We start from the raw sequence: 22,672 nt of genomic DNA, 5'->3' as shown, positions 1-22,672 counted from the left end.
TACCTCACAGATTTTCACCTGCAAAACAACTTCTTTCATGGCAAAATTCCTTAAGAAATGGGTCGTCTTCTGCAGTTGCAACATCTTAACTTATCGTACAATTCCTTTGTGGAAGGTTCCAACAAATATAACTCACTGCAAAGAGCTAAGATACTTTATTGTAAGTGGCAACAAACTTACTGGGTCAATTCCAGTCCAGGTCAATTCATTATTAAAACTGGATCACAATGAACTGGATTTTAGGAAGAACAATCTTACTGGAACTATCCCAGCTTGGATAAGATATTTCACTTCTTTGTACTCACTTTCACTTCGCCAGAACAATTTCCAAGGAAGGATACCTAAAGATCTTGGCCATCTAAAAACAGTAAGAAATGAATAGGTCTTAGTTGTTAGATTATCACAATAGCTTCATCTGTACTTGGTAAGTTATTTTAATTTGTATGTAAATGTAATGTATGGCAATTGAAACTTTCTTTTTGCTTGTTCTATCCATTGAACTACACTGTTTTGCCATGAAATAAGTACTTAGAAAACAGGGGAACTCTGTCTTTGGGTCCCTAATAAGTGGCCATTTAATATATATGTCTATGTTGTGTTTTTAACAGACTTTACTCCAGATATTGTCTTGAGAACGCATCATAAAATCTGCTAGCCTGTGATCAATAGAACGTATATGTTTAAATCTTACATTTTTAATGAAAATATTAATTCATTTTTGTGCTCTTTTGTTTGGTCCGATTTTGATTAAAGCTCTAAAAATTAAAAAAAGAAAAAAAATTTCATTATATATATATATATATATATTTAGGGTCTCAATTGAAATAGCCAGGGCCAAACAAGATGATAATAAGATGTTTAAAAAAAAAAAAAATGAAAGAAAGAAAGAAGAAGATGAATAATGTTCTTTTTTTTTTTTTTTTTCTCCCTTGAATAATGTTAGAACATATAAAAAGAAGATGAATAATGTTAGAACATATATAAGTCAGAGAATGTTTCATCAACATTCCTAAGGTTACATCTAATTACAAATCCATCCCTATGATTTTTAAAAAATCAAACACACCACTTGCTGTTACACTCTGTTTAAACTCTGTTACTTTAATCCTATATGGAATTTTGAATTAGTATTTATGCCCTTGATAATTAATTTATAAAATAATTTGTCAAATAAATATAGATAGATATGTTAAAAATATAATATAAAAAATTTGAAAAGGTGATCATGTAGAGTGAGAACTTTGGCCATACGTTAAAACTTGCCAGTTCATCCTCTGAGTTTTTTTTTTTTTTTTTTTATAAACAGTTTTTTCTTTTTAAACAGTTCAGTTTATGGAACTCATAATCTCTTTCTCCCTACACTTCAATTTTAGTCTCTCTTTTCCTTCAATGCATACAAATAAAAGTATTCCAAAAACTGATGAACTAGTGAAATATAAGTGATTCAAATCCGCCAAAGAAAATAGAATATTCCAATTAATATGTTTATTTTCGTTCCAAGAGGTTGAAGCTTTCAGTACTTTGTTATGTTACGCAAATATTACTCTTCATCTAGTGTTGATTTTCTGGGAAAAAATAATTTCGGCAATGTTTGCTGCTTGTTAGACATAGGGGAAAGAAAAGTAAAAAGCCAAAAAAAAAAGAAGGAAACCCATTTCCTGAAATCCTTTGAAGGGCTTCCAGAATTGAAGAAATCTATAAAACTGTAGTTGCACAGAAAGAGGTCAGGGTTTCTGAAAATCCTAATTTTTGGGCCTGACGAAAGTGAGAGAGGAAGAGTTAGAAAGAAAAAGTTAGAAGAGAGAAGATTTTTACTTAAAAAAAAAGAAAAATGGAAATTCAAACAATAAGCTGGCCAAGATTTCTAAAAGGTGGCATTAAGGAGGAAGAGAGTGAAAATTTATACTTTATGAGTTAATTTTAACGGAAAATACCTGAGGATAGGATAGAGGATGTGTTTGATTTTTTTGAAACCACAGGGATGGATTTGGAATTAGTTGAAACCTTGGGGTATTGATGAAATATTCCCTATAATTCGACAATTTTAGAGGTTTATATCGTATTATATGTCGAAGTTCAATTAATTGTACGCCTTGTGTTATTATGCTTTGTTGTAGTTGACCTAATCAAAAACATTTTCATTTTCTTTTCTTGTGAAACAATCAAACAACATGAGAAACTTAGAAAAGTCATTGGCAGTAGTTGATATTTTCCCTCCACAAGCAAATTCATTAGACATTCGATACCATCTAGAGCTCCTTATTTTCTTCAATGGGGTCCTACAAATATATTGACACTTTTTAATGCTTCTATCTTCTTGCAAAACAAACTGGCATCTTTGCTGTATCTGAAATCTATATCCCAAAAAAAAAAAAAAAAAAAAAAGAATGATATCATGAAGTATTCATATTTAAATTTTAGGTGGATGTTATCCGCATCCCTTCCATGTGGGATCATTCTTTTATGCATGAACGTTCATATGGAATCTGCATCCTCAGCTCCCAGTCATGGAAATGAAACTGATCGTCTAGCTTTACTAGACCTGAAGAATCAGATAATCCAAGATCCCCTCGTAATCATGAACTCCTGGAATCATTCCATCCATTTCTGCAACTGGGTTGGCATTACATGCAACACATCAAGCCAACGAGTAATGGTTTTGAACCTCAAGTCTCTACAGCTGGCTGGTTCTATCCCACCTTCAATAGGAAATCTCACTTACCTTACTGGAATCAACCTGATGAACAACAGTTTTCATGGTGAAATTCCTCAAGAGATGGGTCGTCTTCTGCAACTGCAGCTTCTTAACTTATCGTACAATTCCTTCGGCGGTACGATTCCAACAAATATAACGCACTGCAAAGAACTAAGATATTTTCTTGTATCTGGCAACAAGCTTAGCGGGTCAATTCCAGTCCCGTTCAGGTCATTGTCAAAACTGGTGCACTTGGATCTTAGCAGGAACAATCTTACTGGAACTATCCCAGCTTGGATAGGGAATTTCACTTTTCTGTACTCACTTTCACTACGCCAGAACAATCTTCAAGGAAGCATACCTGAAGATCTTGGCCATCTAACAAGCTTGGGGAGATTCGAACTCGTTGAAAATAATCTCTCTGGTATTGTTCCTCCTTCAATTTATAATATTTCTTCCATGTTCGATTTCCATTTTACTGATAACCAGCTGCATGGAAACCTACCACCAGACGTTGGCTTTACTCTTCCCAATCTCAAAGTATTTGCCGGTGCAGTTAACAAACTTACAGGCCCTATCCCAATATCATTGTCAAACTGTTCTGCACTTGAGATGCTTGATTTTTCTCAAAATTATCTCACTGGTTCAGTCCCTGAAACACTAGGGAGCTTGCAAAAACTGCGTAGGATAAATTTTGAGATCAATAGGCTGGGATATGGAAAAGCTGGTGACCTGAATTTTCTCACTTCTTTGCCTAATTGTACTGTTCTAGAGGTGTTGGGTATGGGTACCAATTATTTTGGAGGAAAACTGCCCTCTTCCATAGCCAACCTTTCATCCTATTTGCGCATATTTACTATTAGGGATAACTCCATAAATGGAAATATTCCAAAGGGGATTGAAAACCTTGTTAACTTGACCCTTCTAGGATTGGAACATAACCAGTTAAGAGGTAGTGTCCCTGAAGCAATAGGGAAGTTTCACAAGCTACAGGAACTTTACTTGAGAGGAAATAAGTTTTCTGGGTCAATACCCTTTTCCTTGGGTAACTTGACTTCATTGAGCGTTCTCTTTTTGGAGGAAAACAGGTTTGAGGGAAGCATACCTCAAAGTCTTGGTAACTGCACATATTTGATGACCCTTAACCTTTCCAGTAACAGTCTCAGTGGCAACATTCCCAGAGAGGTTATTGGTCTTTCTTCCCTTTCAGTATCTTTGTCACTGTCACATAATTCCTTAACCGGTCCCTTACCATCTGAAGTGGGTGTAAATCTTGAGGAGTTGGATTTATCAGAAAACAAGTTATCAGGTGAGTTGCCTAGCAATCTTGGAAAATGTATTAGATTGGAACGCCTGCATTTGGAGGGCAATGAATTTGAAGGTGCAATCCCTCAGACTCTGGAAAGTCTAAGAGGCTTGGAAGAAATGGATCTTTCCCGCAATAACTTATCTGGGTTGATTCCAAAATTTCTTGAACTTTCAACTCTTAAATTTCTCAATCTTTCTTATAATAATTTTGAGGGTGAATTGCCAAGTGAAGGGATTTTTACAAATGCTACTGCAGTTTCAGTTCTTGGAAATGATAAGCTCTGTGGTGGCATCCCGAAACTGCTTTTGACTCCATGCCTCAAGGAAAAGCACAATTCAACAAGAAAATTATTTTCTCGGAAGGTTGTAGTCCCTGTAACTTGTGCTGCTGTATTGTTAGCAGTTATATTGAGCATTTTGGTTGGTCATTCCATACGAAGGCCTGTTACAAAATCTTCTACAGATGATTGGCAATCGAGTATGTCTTACTCAGATCTTTTTGAATGCACAGATGGGTTCTCTGAGAACAATCTGATCGGTGCAGGCAGTTTTGGTTCCGTATATAAAGGAATTCTTTCTAGAGATAAAAAAATAGTTGCGATTAAGGTATTAAACCTTCAGCAACAAGGAGCTTCCAAAAGCTTCCTTAATGAGTGCAATGCTTTGAGAAGCATAAGACATCGCAATCTTCTTAAAATCATTTCTGCCTGCTCAAGCATTGACCATCAAGGAAATGACTTCAAAAGTCTAGTTTTCGAGTTCATGGCCAATGGAAGTTTGGAGAAGTGGCTGCATCAAAGAGACGACGAAGAATGCCAGAATAAGAGGTTGAGCCTTATCCAGAGACTGAACATAGCCACTGATGCTGCTTTTGCTTTGGATTATCTCCATAACGATTGTGAAACACCTATAGTTCATTGTGATCTAAAGCCAAGTAATGTTCTTCTTGATGAAGATATGGTTTCCCATGTTGGTGACTTTGGACTCGCAAAGTTCCTCTTTGAAGCATCAGATATTCCCTCAGAAAACCAAACAATGTCTGCTTTGCTAAGGGGTTCTATTGGGTATATTCCTCCAGGTATAAATCTTAGCTTTTGATTACCATAACATTTTATTTCTTAAACCAAAAGCATATGTTTAAGAAGTTACTGACCCAAAAGGAGTAATGTGTGAAAAAACAATAATGCACTCACATTTCAACTACTACTTAATTTATTGATTCTTAGCACCTATGGACTTGACATCGTAATGAATTTATTGAACTGTAGAATATGGCATGGGAGGCCAAGTTTCCATACTTGGAGATATCTATAGCTATGGGATACTCTTGCTAGAGTTGTTCACAGGAAAAAGACCCACTGATGATATGTTCAAAGATGGTCTAAGCATTCACCAGTTCGTTGCAATGGCTTTGCCCAAACATGTCATGGATATAGTCGATCCTTCGTTGCTCTTTGAAGATGATGATGGTGAGGAAAATGAAAATGACATTGACGAGACTGAAATCAATGAAGTCAATCGCCAAGTCAAGGCTCGAAGAAGAGCAAATGATTGTTTGGTTTCTGTGATGCAAATTGGAGTCATGTGCTCAAAATTCTTACCAGGAGAGCGAATGCTTATGAATGCAGTTGTCAACAACATGCAAGCAATTAGAGAATCATATCTCAATTCCTACAAGACTAAAGAATATGAATAGGTTTTAGTTGTTACCTTATCACAATAGCTTCATCTTTATAAGAATATGAATTTGCATTTATATATATAAATATCTCAAATCCAAGAAGACTAAAGAATAAAAATATGAATTTGCATGTAAATATATAAATATAATGGTTGGATTTTTATGCACTCTTTACTTTTACTTGTTCTATCGCATTCAACTACACTATTTTTTCACCCCAAAAAAAAGAAAAAAAAAGAAAAACACATTGCTTTTGCATGAAATAATTATTCGGAAAAACTGGGGAACTCTATTTTTTGGTCCTTGGTTTGTATGTTTATGTTGCGTTCTGCACATACTGTTCCCCAAATGGCTGCGTGAGAACAAATCATAAAACGTTCGAGCGTGTGAATGAAAATATAACACATTTTAGAGCTCTAGATTTGTCCCATTTCAATCAAAACTCCGAAAAATAAATAAAAATCAATTGAGACCAGCGATTTTTCAATTAATTACGCCTATAGTGACTAAATGATGCCGAGGTCAGGGGTAACATGTGCTTTGCACACGACAAATTTAAACGCATTTTAAAGAATCATATCTCAAATGAAAGAAGAGTAAGAATATGAATTGGTTTTAGTTGTTACCGCATCACAATTGCTTCATCCCTTCTTGATAAGGTATTTGAATTTGTATGTAATATATAATGATCGGATCTTCTAAGCACTCTTTCTGCTAGCTTGTTATATCACATTCATCTACACAATTTTGCCATGAAATAAGTATTTAGAAAATAGGGAACTCTGTTTTTCAATCCTATTCAGACAGTTCCAACTTAATATGTCTATGTTGTATTCTGTACAGACAATATTCCAGATATCCGCATGATAAGAAATCATAAAACCTTCAAGCCTGTTTGGCCATGTGTTAAAAAAACTGTTTTTTGGGTATGTTATCTTTTAAAACTAAAAAACAAGTTTAAGTACTTGAGCATATATGGAGTAAACAACTAATAAGCTGATAAACCATGGTGACAACCAGAACAATGATTCTCAAATTAAAACACGAAAGTATTAATAGCCCTACTGACATCCTTAGAACATGACAATAAAGTATTAATAGCCTGTTTTCCTTCTTTTTTTTTTTTTTTTTTCTTTTACTCTATAAAAAATTTGATGAAATCTGACTAAAACGTTGTTGCTTGGTAAGACCACGGATTAAAGTACTGGGTTTTAATTTAGCCATCAACAGGATAAAGTTAAGAACGAGAAATAGAAATAAATTACTTCAAAGACATTGAGCTTTATTCACTCGAGTAAAGGAAGGAATTCTAACCCAGTTTTTAAAATCTATGCAAGCAACCACAACGTATAGCAGAAGCTTTATTCCATCAGAGGAATCAGCGCAGCCCTCATTAACTTTAATTCATTGACAGCATTATTAATGTCCATTCTCTCTCTAAGTGTTTCCACTGAACAAGAAACTCCAATTCCAAGTATTGAAGTCAAGCAGTCCTGTATTCGGTCCCTTTTGCTCTGTCCCTCAACGAACCTGTTTGCTTCATCTTCTTCTCCAGCTCCTCCAACCAGAAACAGTGGGTCTAAAACTTCTGACAAATGGTCAGGTATTGCAACCTTAACATAACTATGGAGATCCAATCCATCTTTAAACATGTCATCAGTAGGACACTTCCCTGTGAATATCTCTAACAAGAGTATCCCATAGCTGTATACATCACCATATGTTAAAACACAACTTCCCCTGCCATATTCTACAAAACTTGTGGATTTGATTATGTTAAGTATATACAGTCCAGAAGTGCATATATATATATATATATTCACTTTTTTTTATGATCAAGTTGTGTTGTCCTACTTTTTAGCTTTTATTATGAAAAACAAAAAAATCTATAGTTTTATATTTTCATATGAGAAAAATAAAATGTAGAAAGAGATTGAGTATAACAAATTAAACTAGTAAATTACCTGGTGCAGCAAAGCCAACAGTCTCTTTCAATCCAACTGAGCTGCTTTGATTCTGTGGTAATAGACTTGAGGATTTACCACTCCAAAATCACCCACATGAGCAATCAGATCATTATCAAGCAGAATTGAACAATTGGTATTTGGCAGTGGTGTTGAAGATAATCCAAAGCAAAGGCTACATCAATGGTAATTTTTAATCTTTGGAGAAGACTTAACATCCTCCATTCACCATCTATATCTCCTGCTCTAGGAATTGGTTGCAGCCAACTGTGCCAACTTCCATTTGGCACAAAATCACAAACTAGAGCTTTGAAATCTTTACCTTGAAATCGATACTTGAGCAGGCATTTAAGACTTTTACAAAATGCAAGAAATTAGAGAATCATATCTCAAATGCAAGAAGAGTAAGAATATGAATAGGTTTTCGATGTTACCTTATCACAATAGCTTCATTTGTACTTGGTACGTATTTGAATTTGTATGTAAATGTAATATATAGTAATTGAATCTTTGTTTTAGCTTGTTCTATCACATTCATCTACACTATTTTTGCATGAAATAAATACCTAGAAAACAGGGGAACTCTGTTTTTCTGTCCTTAATGAGTGGCAATTTAATATATACGCTTGTATGTGTTCTTAACAAACTTTACTCCAGTTAGTGTGTTGAGAACAAATTATAAAATTTTCTAGCTTATGAATAGAATGTATATATATATATATATATATATGATGAGCTAATTCCGCAAGTATACGGGTCGCACAAGTAATAAAGTGATGAGTGAGTATCGTTCCCTCGAGAATCGATGTTAGAAACTTTGCTAAGTACCAAAATTATTGACTAATTCTTTTTAATTAAGCACCCCATTTAACTTAAAACTAGTGTCAACAAAAATTAAAACTAATATTAAGATTAAACTAAAATAGTGGGATAAGAACTCAAGAGAAACAACACACACAAGTAATGGAAATGGCAAATATTATGATCTAAAGCTCTATGGATAGTAATTTTCCTCTTATTCTTCCCATAATTGAACTTACTTTGGGTGATTACTATTGGATTTCTATCCTTAATTCTAACCAAAAGGTTTCTAATTGCATCCAACTTCCTATCCTTAGGAAAATTAGAATCTATGGATGATTAGTGGAAATTCAAGAATCCCTTCCTAAATTAACCTAAAATGTCATGCATTAATTCCCCTTTCTAGGTTACTCACTTCTTAATTAAGCTTTCCAACTCTAATTAAAACATGGGCTGTATAATCCTAGTGACAAATCCATTAAATAACCCTTTCCCAAGGTGAAATTTATAGATCTACCCAATACCCAATTGATTTCCAATCTAATTAGGCATATTCAAACATTAAATCCAAGGAATACACAAGAAAAGAATAGGATTGCACAATAATAATCAACCACCATTCAATTACAATCCAAATAAAAGTTCCATCAACACCCTAGATAGTAAATCTAGCAATCCACGTGCAAAATATCAACCAAATCCAAAATAAAATATATATTCATCATTAAACCCACGTCAAACACAATATATATAGAAATACAATTTAGAGAGTAATAAAAGATAGAGAAAACTCAAAGGAGGAGGAATCTTGCAGTAGAATCTCTTTAGTCTTCAATCGTCTTCCAAGCCCAAGCTTTCTTTCTCTAGATTTTGCTCTTTCTCCCTCTAAATTGGGTGTGTTGCTTTCTAGTGCTTCTCCAAGCTATCCACAATGGTGGCTCCACCTTTTTCCTACCAAGCCTCTTTTAAAAACCAAGCCTTCCAAATCCCTAGCCTTTTTGGTTAATTCCAACCATTGGATCAAGATCAAAGGGTCCTAGATGTGCACATGGCTTTCACATGCCTATTTTAAATGAGGTCACATGATTTCCATATGCAAATCTCTACACTAAAGATACATGCCTTGCACATGTTCTCATTAAAGCTCACATTTGACCAAAGTCAATAAAAGTCAAAATTAGAAGTAAAGGCATAGAAAGTCAACATTTTGAAAGTCTTCAATAATGAGTGGCATGTTTGACTTGGTTTAGATATGGTGAGCCTTCTTCCTCCCCAAGGTGATCTCCAAAGCTTTAAAAACCACAAAAAAATTACCTTTAATTTTATTTTAAAGCTCACCTACAGAAGAACACAAAAATATATCAAAATAACAATAAATGCTTGAGTTTTCCATAAATAATCAAGCTATAGAAGACTAAATAAGTGAGCTAAAACTCACTTATCAATTTACAATGTAACATTTTGAATCAAAATATTAATTCATTTTAGAGCTTTAGTTTGGTCCGATTTCAATTAAGGCTCTAAAAATAAAAATAAAAAATGAAAAAAATTCAATATATTGAGGGTCTCAATTGACATAGACAAGGCCAAACAAGATGATAATAAGCAGTATTAAACCTTTTTAAAAAAATAAAAATTCTTTAGGTTAAATCCAAGTACAAATAAAAAAAATTAAAAAAAGAAGATGAATAATGCTAGAACATAATTCAACAAATTTTAGAGGTTTATATCGTGTTACACATAGAGGTTTAATTATTTGTAGGGCCTTGTGTTACTATGCTTTGTTTTAGTGGATCTAATAAAAGACACTTTCTTTTTCTTTCCTTGTGAAATAGTCAAACAAACTGAAAAACTTAGAAAAGTCATTGGCCAAGTAGTTGATACTTTCCCTCCATAATTAAATTCATTAGATATCCATACCATCAACAGGTCCTTATTTACTTCAATGGGGGTCCTACAAGCTGCAAGTTCTCCATCAAATTCAAATATATGATACTTTTTAATGCTACTATCTTTTTGCATATCAAACTGGCATCTTTGGTGTACCAAAAATCTACATCCCAAAAAAAAACAAAAAAAAAAAACAAACCATGAAGTATTCATAATTGAACTGTAGGTGGAGTTGACAATAATTCCAAATCACCAATTGTCTCAGGATATGGATTTTCTTCCACTTCAGCTTTTGGAAACAATTTCTTTTCTAAGCATCCAAGAGCCTTCTAGGTCAACTTATTCAGTTAGTGTTGCACTTACCTCATCAGCCATTGGTCCAGTCTTTAGTAGGCCCCAATAGTAAAAGTATGTCACTGGACTCGATGCTAAATGCATGCGCACCTCCACTCAGCTTGTTAATAGTCAATTTCAGCGACCCCCAGGCATTTTTGAATCCAAGCCAGCACGTTACAGCACTAGGTTCCTAGATATTGCCAGATTGACTTCATCCTCAAGGACAGGGATATTCTAGGGGGGAAGAAATGATGTGAACCCAATCAGAGCTGTTTATAGACTTAATAATAGTGGATGTATGGGAGAGGTGTTGAATTACCATCTATTATAAAAGGTGATGGAAGGTGGGCTTTCATTTGATTTATATTTTTCTCTAAAACTCTCCTCAAATGTAGGCCCACCTCTTTTGAATTTCTTTCTGGGTCCTCTTTTGAACTTCTTTCTGGATTCTTACATGTTTTTTCTATTTCACATTTACAGCGAACCAGCTGCATGGAAATTTACCATAAGACATTGGCCTTACTCTTCCTAATCTCAAAGTATTTGCTGGCGGAGTTAACAAACTCACAGGCCATATTCCAATATCATTGTCAAATTGTTCTGCACATGAGGTGCTTGATTTTGCTCAAAATGATCTCATTGGGACAGTTCCTGATACACTAGGAAAATTGAGAAATGTGTATAGGATTGAGAAATGTGAGAAATGTCTATTGGCTACATTTCGCCAGGTATAACTCTTACCTCTTGATTACCATAACCTTTTACTTCTTAAGCCAAAATTATATGTTTGAGAAGTTACTGACCTAAAAAGAGTAATGTGTGAAAAAAAAAAATAATGCACTCTCATTTCAACTACTAGTTAATTTATTCATTCTTAGCACCTATGGAATTGACATCATAATGAATTTATTGAACTGTAGAATATGGCATGGGAGGTCAAGTTTCCTTACTTAAAGATTTCTATAGCTATGGGATACTCTTGCTAGAGTTGTTCACAGGAAAAAGACCCACTGATGATATGTTCAAAGACGGTTTAAGCATTCAAAAGTTCGTGGAGGTGGCTTTGCCTAACCATGTCGTGGATATAGTTGATCCTTCATTGCTCTTTGAAGATGATGATGGTGAGAAAAATGAAAATGACATTGAAAAGAAAGTAATCATTAAAGTCAATCGCCAAGTCAAGGTTGAAGAAGAACAAATGTCAGGACCCGTCAAAGATCCCTCATTGAAACCTTAGACAAGCCTTGATCCCAGGAAAACACCACCGAACCTTTCATTGGAAAATTCGGTAGCATCTCCCCTAAGGGTAGGACTTACTACAAAATTTTCTACACAGAAAACACACTTCTATATATACTACCTTATTCCTCACCCTTTACTACAATTTATTTCCACAAGAATAAAAAGTCAACTTTGGCACCGTCGAATAGTTCGGACCTCAACTTGTTTTACCTATAACTTTTAAACCATAACTCTGTTTTTGACGTGCTACTAGTCTAAGAACTTGGGTTGATGCGTACTTCACAACGGTGCCTCAGTCAACCTAGAATCCTTGCCAAGTCAAAAAGTCAAAATTTGATCCTTCTCGGTCAACGACGATCAAACCCGATCAACTTCGGTCAACTTGAGAAATTTCCGATGTACTTTGGAACGGGGTGTTACAAAAAATGATTGTTTGGTTTCAATGATGCAAATTCAAGTCATGTGCTCAAAATTAATACTGGGAGAGCGGATGCTTACGAATGTGGTTGTCAACAAAATGCAAGCAATTAGAGAATCATATCTCAAATCCAAGAAGACTAAAGAATATGAATAGGTTTTAGTTGTCACCTTATCACAATAGCTTCATCTTTATAAGAATATGAATTTGCATCTAAATATACAAATATCTCAAATCCAAGAAGACTAAAGTATAAGAATATGAATTTGCATGCAAATATATAAATATAATGCCTGGATTTTGAAGCACTTTTTCTTTTGGCTTGTTCTATGGCATTCAACTACACTGTTCTGTCACCATTAAAAAATAAAATAAAATTAAAACCTATACCATTTTTCCATGAAATTATTATTTAGAAAAGCCGGAGAACTCTGTTTTTTGGTCCTTGGTCTGTATGTTTATGTTGTGTTCTGTACATATTGTTCATAAGATGGCTGCATTAGAACAAATCATAAAATGTTCAAGCCTGTGAATGAAAACATAACACATTTTAGAGCTCTAGTTTGGTCCGATTTCAATCAAAACTCTGAAAATAAAATGAAAATCAATTGAGACCACCGATTTTTCAATTAATTACACCTAACTCATGCCGGTCGGGGTCAACAGTTAACAAGGCTTACTGTAACACCAACATGTGCTTTCCACACAACAAATTTAAATGCATTTTAGAGAATCATATCTCGAATGCAAGAATAAGAATATGAATAGGTTTTAGTTGTTACCCCATCACAATTGCTTCTTCCCTTCTTGATAAGGTATTTGAATTTGTATGTAATTTATAATGGTCGGATCTTCTAAGCACTCTTTCCGCTAGCTTGTTATATCACATTCATCTACACTATTTTTGCCATGAAATAAGTATTTAGAAAACAAAGAACTTTGCTTTTCAGTCCTAGTCAGTTAGTTTCAACTTAATATGTCTATGTTGTATTCGTACAGACTATATCCAGACATCAGCATGAGAAGAAATCATAAAATCTTCAAGCCTGTTTGGCCATGTGTTAAAAAAACTGTTTTTTTTTTTTTGGTATATTAACTTTTTAAACTAAAATACAGATTTTAAGTACTTGAGCACATATGGAGTAAACAACTAATAAGCTAAATAAACCATGGTGACAACCAGAACAATGATTGTCAAATTTAAACACCAAATAATTAATATCCTTACTGATATCCTTAGAATATGTCAATGAAGTATTAGTAGCCTGTTCCCCCCCCCCCCCCCCCACTTTTTTTTTTTTTTTTTTTTTTACTGTATAAAAAATTTCATGAAATCTGACTAAAACGTTGTTGCTTGGTGAGACCATGGATTAAAGTACTGGGTTTAATTTAGCCATCAACAGGATAAAGTTAAGAATGAGAAATAGGAATAATTTTTTTCAAAGACATTGAGCTTTATTCATTCGAATAAAGGAAGGAACTCCAATCTAGTTTTTAATTTCTATGCAAGCAACCACAATATATAGCAGAAGCTTTATTCCATCAAAGGAATCAGCATAGCTTTTATTAACTTTAACTCATTGATAGCATTATTGATGTCCATTCGCTCTCTAGGTGTTTCCACTAAACAAGAAACTCCAATTCCAAGTATTGAAGACAAGCAATCCTGCATTTGGTCCTTTTTGCTCTGTCCCTCCATGAACCTGTTTGCTTCATCTTCTTCTCCAACTCCTCCTACTAGAAACAGTGGATGTAAAACTTCTGATATATGGTCAGGTAATGCAATCTTAACATAACTATGGAGATGCAGTCCATCTTTAAACATGTTGTCTGTCAGACTCTTCCCTGTGAACATCTCTAACAAGAGTATCCAATAGTTGTATACATCACCATATATCCAAACACAACTTCCCATGCCAGATTCTACAGAAGTTGTTGATTTGATTATGCTAACCATATAAACTATAGAAGTATATATATATGTATATATATTCTCTTCTTTTTTTCTTTTTCTTTTTTTATGATCAAGTTGTGTTGTCATGCTTTTTATACAATTTTGGGCTTTTATTATGAAAAACAAAAAAAATCTATAGCTTTCCATTTTCATATGAGAAAAATAAAATGTAGAAAGAGATTGAGTATAACAAATTAGAGTAAACTAATAAATTACCTGGTGCAGCATAGCAAACAATCTCTTTTAATCCAACTGACCTGCTTTGATTCTGTGGAGATATATTAGAGGATTTGCCAATCCAAAATCACCCACATGAGCAGTCAGATCATTATCAAGGAGAATGTTACTTGGTTTTATATCATCGTGAACAATTGGTATTTGGCAGTGGTGTTGAAGATAATCCAAAGAAAAGGCTACATCAATGGCAATTTTTTAATCTTTGTAGAAGACTAGACATCCTCAATTCACCATCTATATCTCCTCCTCTAGGAATTGGTTGCAACCGACTTTTCCAACTTCCATTTGGCACAAACTCATAAACTAGAGCTTTGAAATCTTTACCTTGAAAATCGATACTCGAGCAAGCATTTAAGACTTTAACAAAATGCAAGCAATTAGAGAATCATATATCAAATGCAAGAAAAGTAAGGATATGAATAGGTTTTCGTTGTTACCTTATCACAATAGCTTCATCCATACTAAATTATCTGAATTTGTATGTAAATGTAATATGTAGTGGTTAAGTATTTGTTTTAGCTTGTTCTATCACATTCATCTACACTATTTTTCCATTAAAGAAGTACCTAGAAAACAAGGGAACTCTATTTTTCTGTCCTTAATGAGTGGCAATTCCAACTATTGTGTTGAGAACAAATCATAAAATCTTCTAGCCTGTGAATAGAATGTATATCCATAAATGTTACATTTTGAATGAAAATATGAATTCATTTTAGGGCTCTAGTTTGGTCTGATTTCCATTAAAGCTCTCAAAATAAAAATGAAAAAATTCAATATATTAAGGGTCTCAATCGACATAGACAGGGCCAAACAAGATGATAATAAGCTGTTTTAAACTTCTTTTAAAAAATAAAAAGAAAAAAAGAAAAAAATTCTTTAGGCCAAATCCGAATACAAATAAAAAAAAAAGAATGAATAATGCTAGAACATAATTCAACAAATGTTAGAGGTTTACATCGTGTTATACAAAGAGGTTTAATTACTTGTAGGGCCTTATGTTACTATACTTTGTTGTAGTGGATGTAATCAAAGACACAGTCTTTTTCCTTTTGTGAAACAGTCAAACATACTGAAAAAAACTTAGAAATATCATTGGCTAAGTAGTTGATATTTTCCCTCCTTAATTAAATTCATTAAATATCCATACCATCTAGAGCTCCTTATTTTCTTCAAAGGGGTCCTACAAGCTGCGAGTTCTCCATCAAATTCAAATAAATGATTACTATCTTTTTGCATATCAAGGGGGATCCTCTCCCATACACCCACTACTACAAGAAAAAGATGCCAGTTGAAATTTTGGAAATTTCTATGAAAATTAAAGATTTTTTGACAAAATTGTGAAAGAATTTATGTGGATATTTGACAGAATTTCAATGGAATATTTTGTGAAAATATCAAAAATTTTGATGGAAATTTTACCCGTTTCCATTTTGGAATCTAAATTTCCTATCCACCTCATAGAAAAATTGAAATATCTGTGAAATATGGTGGAAATTTTCAATTTTTGAAACCTTGATTACAACCATATCCCAACTTGATATTTCAATAAATAGTCGTACCAACTAGAGCTACCATTTTTCTTTCTAGTACTGATCCTGCAAGCAATCAATATCTTCTTCACCTAATATAAGAAATTTTTGTTATTCTTACATTGTTGAACATCAAAACTGGTTTCGGATTTTTAGAGATTTTGGTGTACTTGAAATCTTCCTATGTCGATTCCATAAACTGATATCCATGAAGCATTCATGTTTTAATTGCAAGTTGATTTTTCCCATATCTTTTGGTTGTGGGATTATTCTTTTCTGCATGAACGCGATTTTAGTATCAGCGTCCTTACCCAGTTATGGAAATGAAACTGATCGTTTAGCTTTACTAGACTTGAAGAGTAGGATAATCCAAGATCCTCTAGGAATCATGAACTCCTGGAACGATTCCATCCATTTCTGCAACTGGGTTGGCATTACATGAGACCCATCAACCAAACGCGTCATGATTTTGAACCTGCATTCTCTAAAGCTGGCTGGTTCAATCCCACCTTCAATTGGAAATCTCACTTATCTCACCGGAATCAACCTGGTAAACAACAGCTTGTGCGGTGAAATTCCTCAAGAAATCGGTCGTCTTCTGCATCTGTAGCATCTCAATTTGACATACAATTACATTGGAGGGAAGATTCCTACAAATGTAACTCACTGTAAAGAGCTAACAACTTTTCATGTGCATAGCAACAAGCTTATTGGTTCAGTTCCTGTCCAGTTGAGTTCATTGTCAAAAATGGTTATATTTAATATTGGTGGAAACAATTTCATTGGGACGATCCCACCTTGGATAGGGAATTTCTCTTCTCTGTATGATTTAACTCTTGGCAAAAATAAATTTCAAGGAAGCATACCTGAAGAACTGGGTCGTCTAACAGGCTTGGGAATATTTCAGGTCTGGGATAATCATCTTTCAGGTACAGTCCCTTCTTCAATTTATAATATTTCTTCCATATTCATTTACACAGTTGCTATGAACCAGCTGCATGGAAATCTACCACCAGATGTTGGCATTACTATGCCTAATCTCGAAATATTTGCTGGTGGAGTTAACAGATTTACGGGCCATATTCCCAAATCTTTGTCAAATAGTTCTAAACTTGAGGTGCTTGATTTTGCTGAAAATTATCTCAATGGGACATTGTCAGGATCCATCCAAAATTCCTCATTGGAACCCTAGACAAGCCTTGATCCCAGGGAAACCCTACCGGACCCTCCAATGGAAAATCCGGCAGAACCTCCCCTAAGGGTTGGACTTACCACAAATTTCCTTCACCGAAAATACACTTCTATAAACATCCCCTTATTCCTCCCACGTTACTACAATATAATTCCACAAATTGCAGCACTTCGAAATAAATAACAGTAAATCAGTGCATAATTAATAACTAAATATCCAATACAGTATGTAGAGCATTATACAAATAAATATAAAATTTATACGATGACAGATAAAGAAGTAATACAAGATGAAGAGGAAAAAGGGAAGAAATACTTCTTGGACTTTCGGCAATGAATTGAGACGTCGGGCTCGTCCCGGACGATCAATGTCTCCCAACCTGGACCTAGGGGAACGAAATTTAAAAATATGAGATGCTAATCATTTCAGTGAGTTACCCTATCTACTGAACACTTTTAATATTAGTAATATAACAAATAAAGGAACTTAATTAATACCAACAAATAAATAAATAAATAAATAATAAACATTTGAAAGTAATATTTTCTCTCAAAACCCTCACTATTCACTCCGTTGGAAATGTTCCCCTTTTAAAACATTTCACAAAACCCGTTATTCGTACTTCCTGAAAATTAAGGGATCAATTAATTTAATAAATAATAATTAAATAACCCAAATATAAATAAAATGTAATAAAATATAATAAATAATTTTTGAACACTTTAGGGTTTGAAATTTCTATCCGAAAATTTATACTTGACGCACCACACCATATACCAGTGATGCCCTTCGATACCCAGCGTCCCGAGCACCGACTGGCGGGGAGGTTAAAGAGAGAAACTTGCATATGGCGCTTCGGCGTCCCGACAGCGCCGCTGCTGAAACCGTCATCCCGGCCACGGAGGGGGGCGGCTATGTGCATTATATAAAACTTGCCTGCCCTCGGTCCAATGGCAACTCACGGGAGACATAATAACTTGCGTGCTAACCACATATATAGCCAGAACACCAATACTGTATGAGTGCGTCTAAAATAATTATTAAATTAATTATTATCGTACCGATTTTCCAAAAAATCACCGTGGGAAATACACCAGTTTTCAAATTCACCATCCCACATTTTCCTTTAGCATTTTCGGTACGAAACCATTGATAACAATATACCAATAATTTTCTCAAATCACAAAATCCATCAAATAATATTCCACGGGCATAATTATCAAATTTGAAGTCACCAATTTAAACAATATTTTCCTTAAAATATTTAAACCAATTATGCCCAAAAAAATAATATAAAAAATCCAGACACAATTAATTTAAGAAAATACCTTGCTCATGTGTAATAAGTACAATTAAATCACAATAATAAAAATCGGGGATTTCTTAATAACCCAAAATTCCATTTAGCACCAATAAATATATACGTACTTATAAAATAATATTTTTCCACAATTATAATTAAATTTCCACCACATGAGCATAATTCCAGATATCAATTTAACGCCAAATAAATATAATTAATTGTCCCAAAATATTTTTAAAGGTGGGTCACTCACCTGGAGCACACAATTAACCTAAGATCCTCCATGGGATCAATTCCACGATGCACACGTGCTCCTAGAACAACGATTCACACACAGTCAAATAAATTAATATTTTATTCGGGTAAATAATACCCGGTACCCGGGGGGTCTAACACAAACGTTAACCAAAATTAACAAATTATATGTCTATGGAAAGCTTGTGAGATGAGGATCACATTACCGACCTTCATTGAGCTCAATTCAACCGGCAGTGGCCGGAAAGCTTCGGCCGAGTTTAAACTTGATGGATCTCTCAAACGGTGGGGATTTTGGACAATCTAACCCCGGAAATGGACTCAGAGGGGTCGAAAATGGTGGGATAGAGGTATAGGGTGAGCTGGGTTGGCTGGAAAACACACAAATCAAGGAGAGAGAAAAACTCCGACCGTCGAGCTTCGCCGGCTCGATCTGGGCGCGTCCGACGTTCGGTGGCCGGAAAATTTTAGGGCCAAGCTCACCTCCTCCCTCCGCTCCTCTTTGGCCGGCACGTGTAACAAGGTGGTGGCTGGAATTAAAAAATACGGCAAGAACCCGAGAGGGAGAAAGGAAGGGAAAGGAAGAAGAAGGAGGAAGAAGAAGAAGAAAGAAGAAGGGAGGAGGTGAGCTTGGCCCTTTTTTCCCACGTGGGGGAAAAGAAAAAAAAAAAGAAAAAAGAAAAGAAATAAAAATAAAATAAAATAAAATAAAATAATTAAATAATATTAAAAATAATATTATTATATAAAATAACAATAATAAAATAATATGGTATTAAGCATGGTTGACATGTGGCATCTCAACATGGTGACACATGGTCACATTTATTAAGTCACACGTGGCACATCGTTACACGTTTAAAATATAATATTAAAATAATACAGTATTTGAAAAACTCTACAGGTCCATAACTTTCAAACCACATGTTCGAATCGGAAATGCCGCCAGTCTACGGACTCGTATCGACGAGTACTTCACAACCGTGCATGAGTCAAAGCTCAACTTTGCATGAATAAAAAGTCAACCCCAGCACCCTTGGACAGTTTGGACCCCAACTTGTTTTGCTCATATCTTTCAAACCGTAGCTCCGTTTTCGACGTGCTACTAGTCTACGAACTCGTGCCAACATGTACTTCGTAACGGTACCTCAGTCAACCTAGAATTCCATCCAAGTCAAAAAGTCAACTTTTGACCCCTTCGGTCAACGGTCAACGGTCAAAGTTGGAAAATTTCCGTTGTACTTTGGGACGGGGTGTCACAGACATTGCCAGAGAATGTATGTAGCTTGCAAAACTTATACAGACTCAATTTTGATAATAATATTCTTGGAAATGGAAAATCCGATGGCCTTTATTTTCTAAGTTCATTGGCTAATTGTACCGTTTTGGAGGTGTTGGGTCTGGCCTACAATAATTTAGGAGGAAAACTTCCTGAATCCATAGCTAACCTTTCATCTTATATGAGCAGATTAACTCTTAGGGGGGAATTTCTTACACGGAAGTATTCCAAACGGGATCGGAAATCTTGTCAACTTGACCGATCTTGGATTGGAAAATAACCAGTTAGGAGGGACAGTCCCTGAAGTAATAGGGAAATTTCACAAGTTGCAAGGACTTTACTTGAGAGGAAATATGTTTTCTGGGTCAATACCCTTTTCCTTGGGTAACTTAACTTCATTAAGCGTTCTCTTTTTGGAGGAGAACAAATTTGAGGGAAGCATACCTCAAAGTCTAGGAAACTGCACATATTTGATGATCTTTAACCTTTCCAGTAACAGTCTCAGTGGTAACATTCCCAGAGAGGTCATCGGTCTTTCTTCCCTTACAATATCTTTGTCACTGTCTCAAAATTCCTTAAGCGGTTCCTTACCATCCGAAGTGGGTGTAAATCTTGAGGAGTTGGATTTATCAGAAAACAAGTTATCTGGTCAGTTGCCTATCAACCTTGGAAAATGTATTAGCTTGGCACGCTTGCATTTGGAGGGCAATGAATTTGAAGGTACAATTCCTCAGACTCTGGAAAGTCTAAGAGGTTTGGAAGAAATGGATGTTTCGCGCAATAACTTATCCGGGCTGATTCCAAAATTTCTCGGCCAACTTTCAACACTTAAATTTCTCAATCTTTCTCATAATAATTTTGAGGGAGAATTGCCAAGTCAAGGGATTTTTTCAAATGCTACTGCAGTTTCGGCTCTTGGAAATGATAAGCTCTGTGGTGGCATCCCGAAACTGCTTTTACCTCCATGCCTTAAGAAAAAGCGCAATTCAACAAAAAAAATATTTACTCAGAAGGTGGTAGTCCCAGTAATTTGTGCTGCTATATTGTTAGCAGTTATGCTGTCCTTTTTGGTTGATTATACCATAAGGAGGCCTGTTACTAAATCTTCTACTAAGGATCAGCAATCAAATATCTCTTACTTGGATCTTTTTGAATCCATAAATGGGTTCTCTGAGAACAATCTGATTGGTTCAGGGAGTTTTGGTTCTGTATATAAAGGAGTTCTCTCTAGAGATAACAAAATGGTGGCGATAAAGGTATTAAACCTTAAGCAACAAGGACCTCCAGGAGCTTCCTTGATGAGTGCAATGCTTTGCAAAGTATAAGACACCGTAATCTTCTTAAAATCATAAATGCTTGCTCAAGCATTGACCACCAAGGTAATGAATTCAAAAGTCTAGTTTTCGAGTTCATGGCCAATGGAAGTTTGGACCAGTGGCTGCATCCAAGAGACAATGAAGAACACCTGAATAAGAGATTAAGCCTTATTCAGAGACTGAACATAGCCATCGATGTTGCTTCTACTTTGGGTTATCTTCATCACGATTGTGAAACACCTATAGTTCATTGTGATCTAAAGCCAAGTAATGTTCTTCTTGATGAAGATATGGTTTCCCATGTTGGTGACTTTGGACTAGCAAAGATCCTCTTTGAAGCATCAAATATTCTTGCAGAAGACCAGACAATGTCAATGGCACTCAGGGGTTCTATTGGGTACATTCCTCCAGGTATGAATTTTGATCCCCAAATGAGAAAATCTTGTCTTTTGATTACGGTAAGTTTTTTTTTTTTTTCTTACTTCTTAAGCCAAAAGTACACTACTGCAAAGTTGCTGATCCAAAGGCAACAATATGTGGAATAAAAGTGTAGTTTCTTTTCTCCTCCTACTTAATTTATTGATATCCATAACTTAATTGATTTGACATCCTAATAAATTTATTGAACTGTAGAATATGGAATGGGAGGCCAAATTTCCGTACTTGGAGATAGCTATAGCTATGGGATACTTCTGCTGGAGTTGTTCATAGGAAAAAGACCCACTGATGATATGTTCAAAGATGGTATGAGCATTCAGCAGTTTGTGGCAGTGACTTTGCCTAATCATGTCATGGATATAGTAGATCCTTCGTTGCTCTTAGGAGATGACGAAGATGAGGAAAATGAAAATGACATTGAAGAGATAGCAGTGAACTATGTCAATCGCCAAGTCAATGTTGGAAGAAGAACAACAGATTGTTTGGTTTCAGTGATGCAAATTGGAGTTATGTGCTCCAGACACTCACCAGGAGAGCGGATGATTATGAACACGGTGGTCAACAAAATGCAAGCAATTAGAGAATCATATCTCAAATGCAAGAAGAGTAAGAATTTGAAAAGGTTTTAGTTGTTACCATATCACAATATCTTCATCTCTTCTTGATAAGGTATTTGAATTTGTATGTAATATATAATGGTTAGATCTTCTGACCACTCTTTCTGTTAGCTTGTTATATCACATTCATCTATACTATTTTGCCAAGTATTTAGGGAACAGGGGAACTCCGTTTTTCAGTCCTTAGTCAGTCAGTTACAACTTAATGTGTCTATGT

At 34.9% G+C, this 22,672-nt stretch overlaps 1 protein-coding gene and 1 pseudogene across 1 annotated transcript; both read left to right on the top strand.

Annotated features, from left to right (window-relative positions):
* The first annotated feature begins 2,479 nt into the window (after positions 1-2,479).
* LOC132803998 (probable LRR receptor-like serine/threonine-protein kinase At3g47570) lies at positions 2,480-5,749 on the top strand. The gene is made up of 2 exons (XM_060817877.1): positions 2,480-5,081; positions 5,272-5,749. The coding sequence occupies exons 1-2, from the start codon at positions 2,480-2,482 to the stop codon at positions 5,697-5,699; spliced, it is 3,030 nt and encodes a 1,009-aa protein (XP_060673860.1). The 3' UTR covers positions 5,700-5,749.
* Positions 5,750-16,335: 10,586 nt separating this feature from the next.
* On the top strand, positions 16,336-22,467 carry LOC132803997 (probable LRR receptor-like serine/threonine-protein kinase At3g47570; annotated as a pseudogene).
* The last annotated feature ends 205 nt before the right edge of the window (positions 22,468-22,672 follow it).

The sequence above is a fragment of the Ziziphus jujuba genome, chromosome 6 (assembly GCF_031755915.1).
Source record: "Ziziphus jujuba cultivar Dongzao chromosome 6, ASM3175591v1".
NCBI lineage: Eukaryota > Viridiplantae > Streptophyta > Magnoliopsida > Rosales > Rhamnaceae > Ziziphus > Ziziphus jujuba.
Note: the sequence above shows the minus strand (reverse complement) of the source record. Positions and strands in the feature narration are given on the sequence as shown.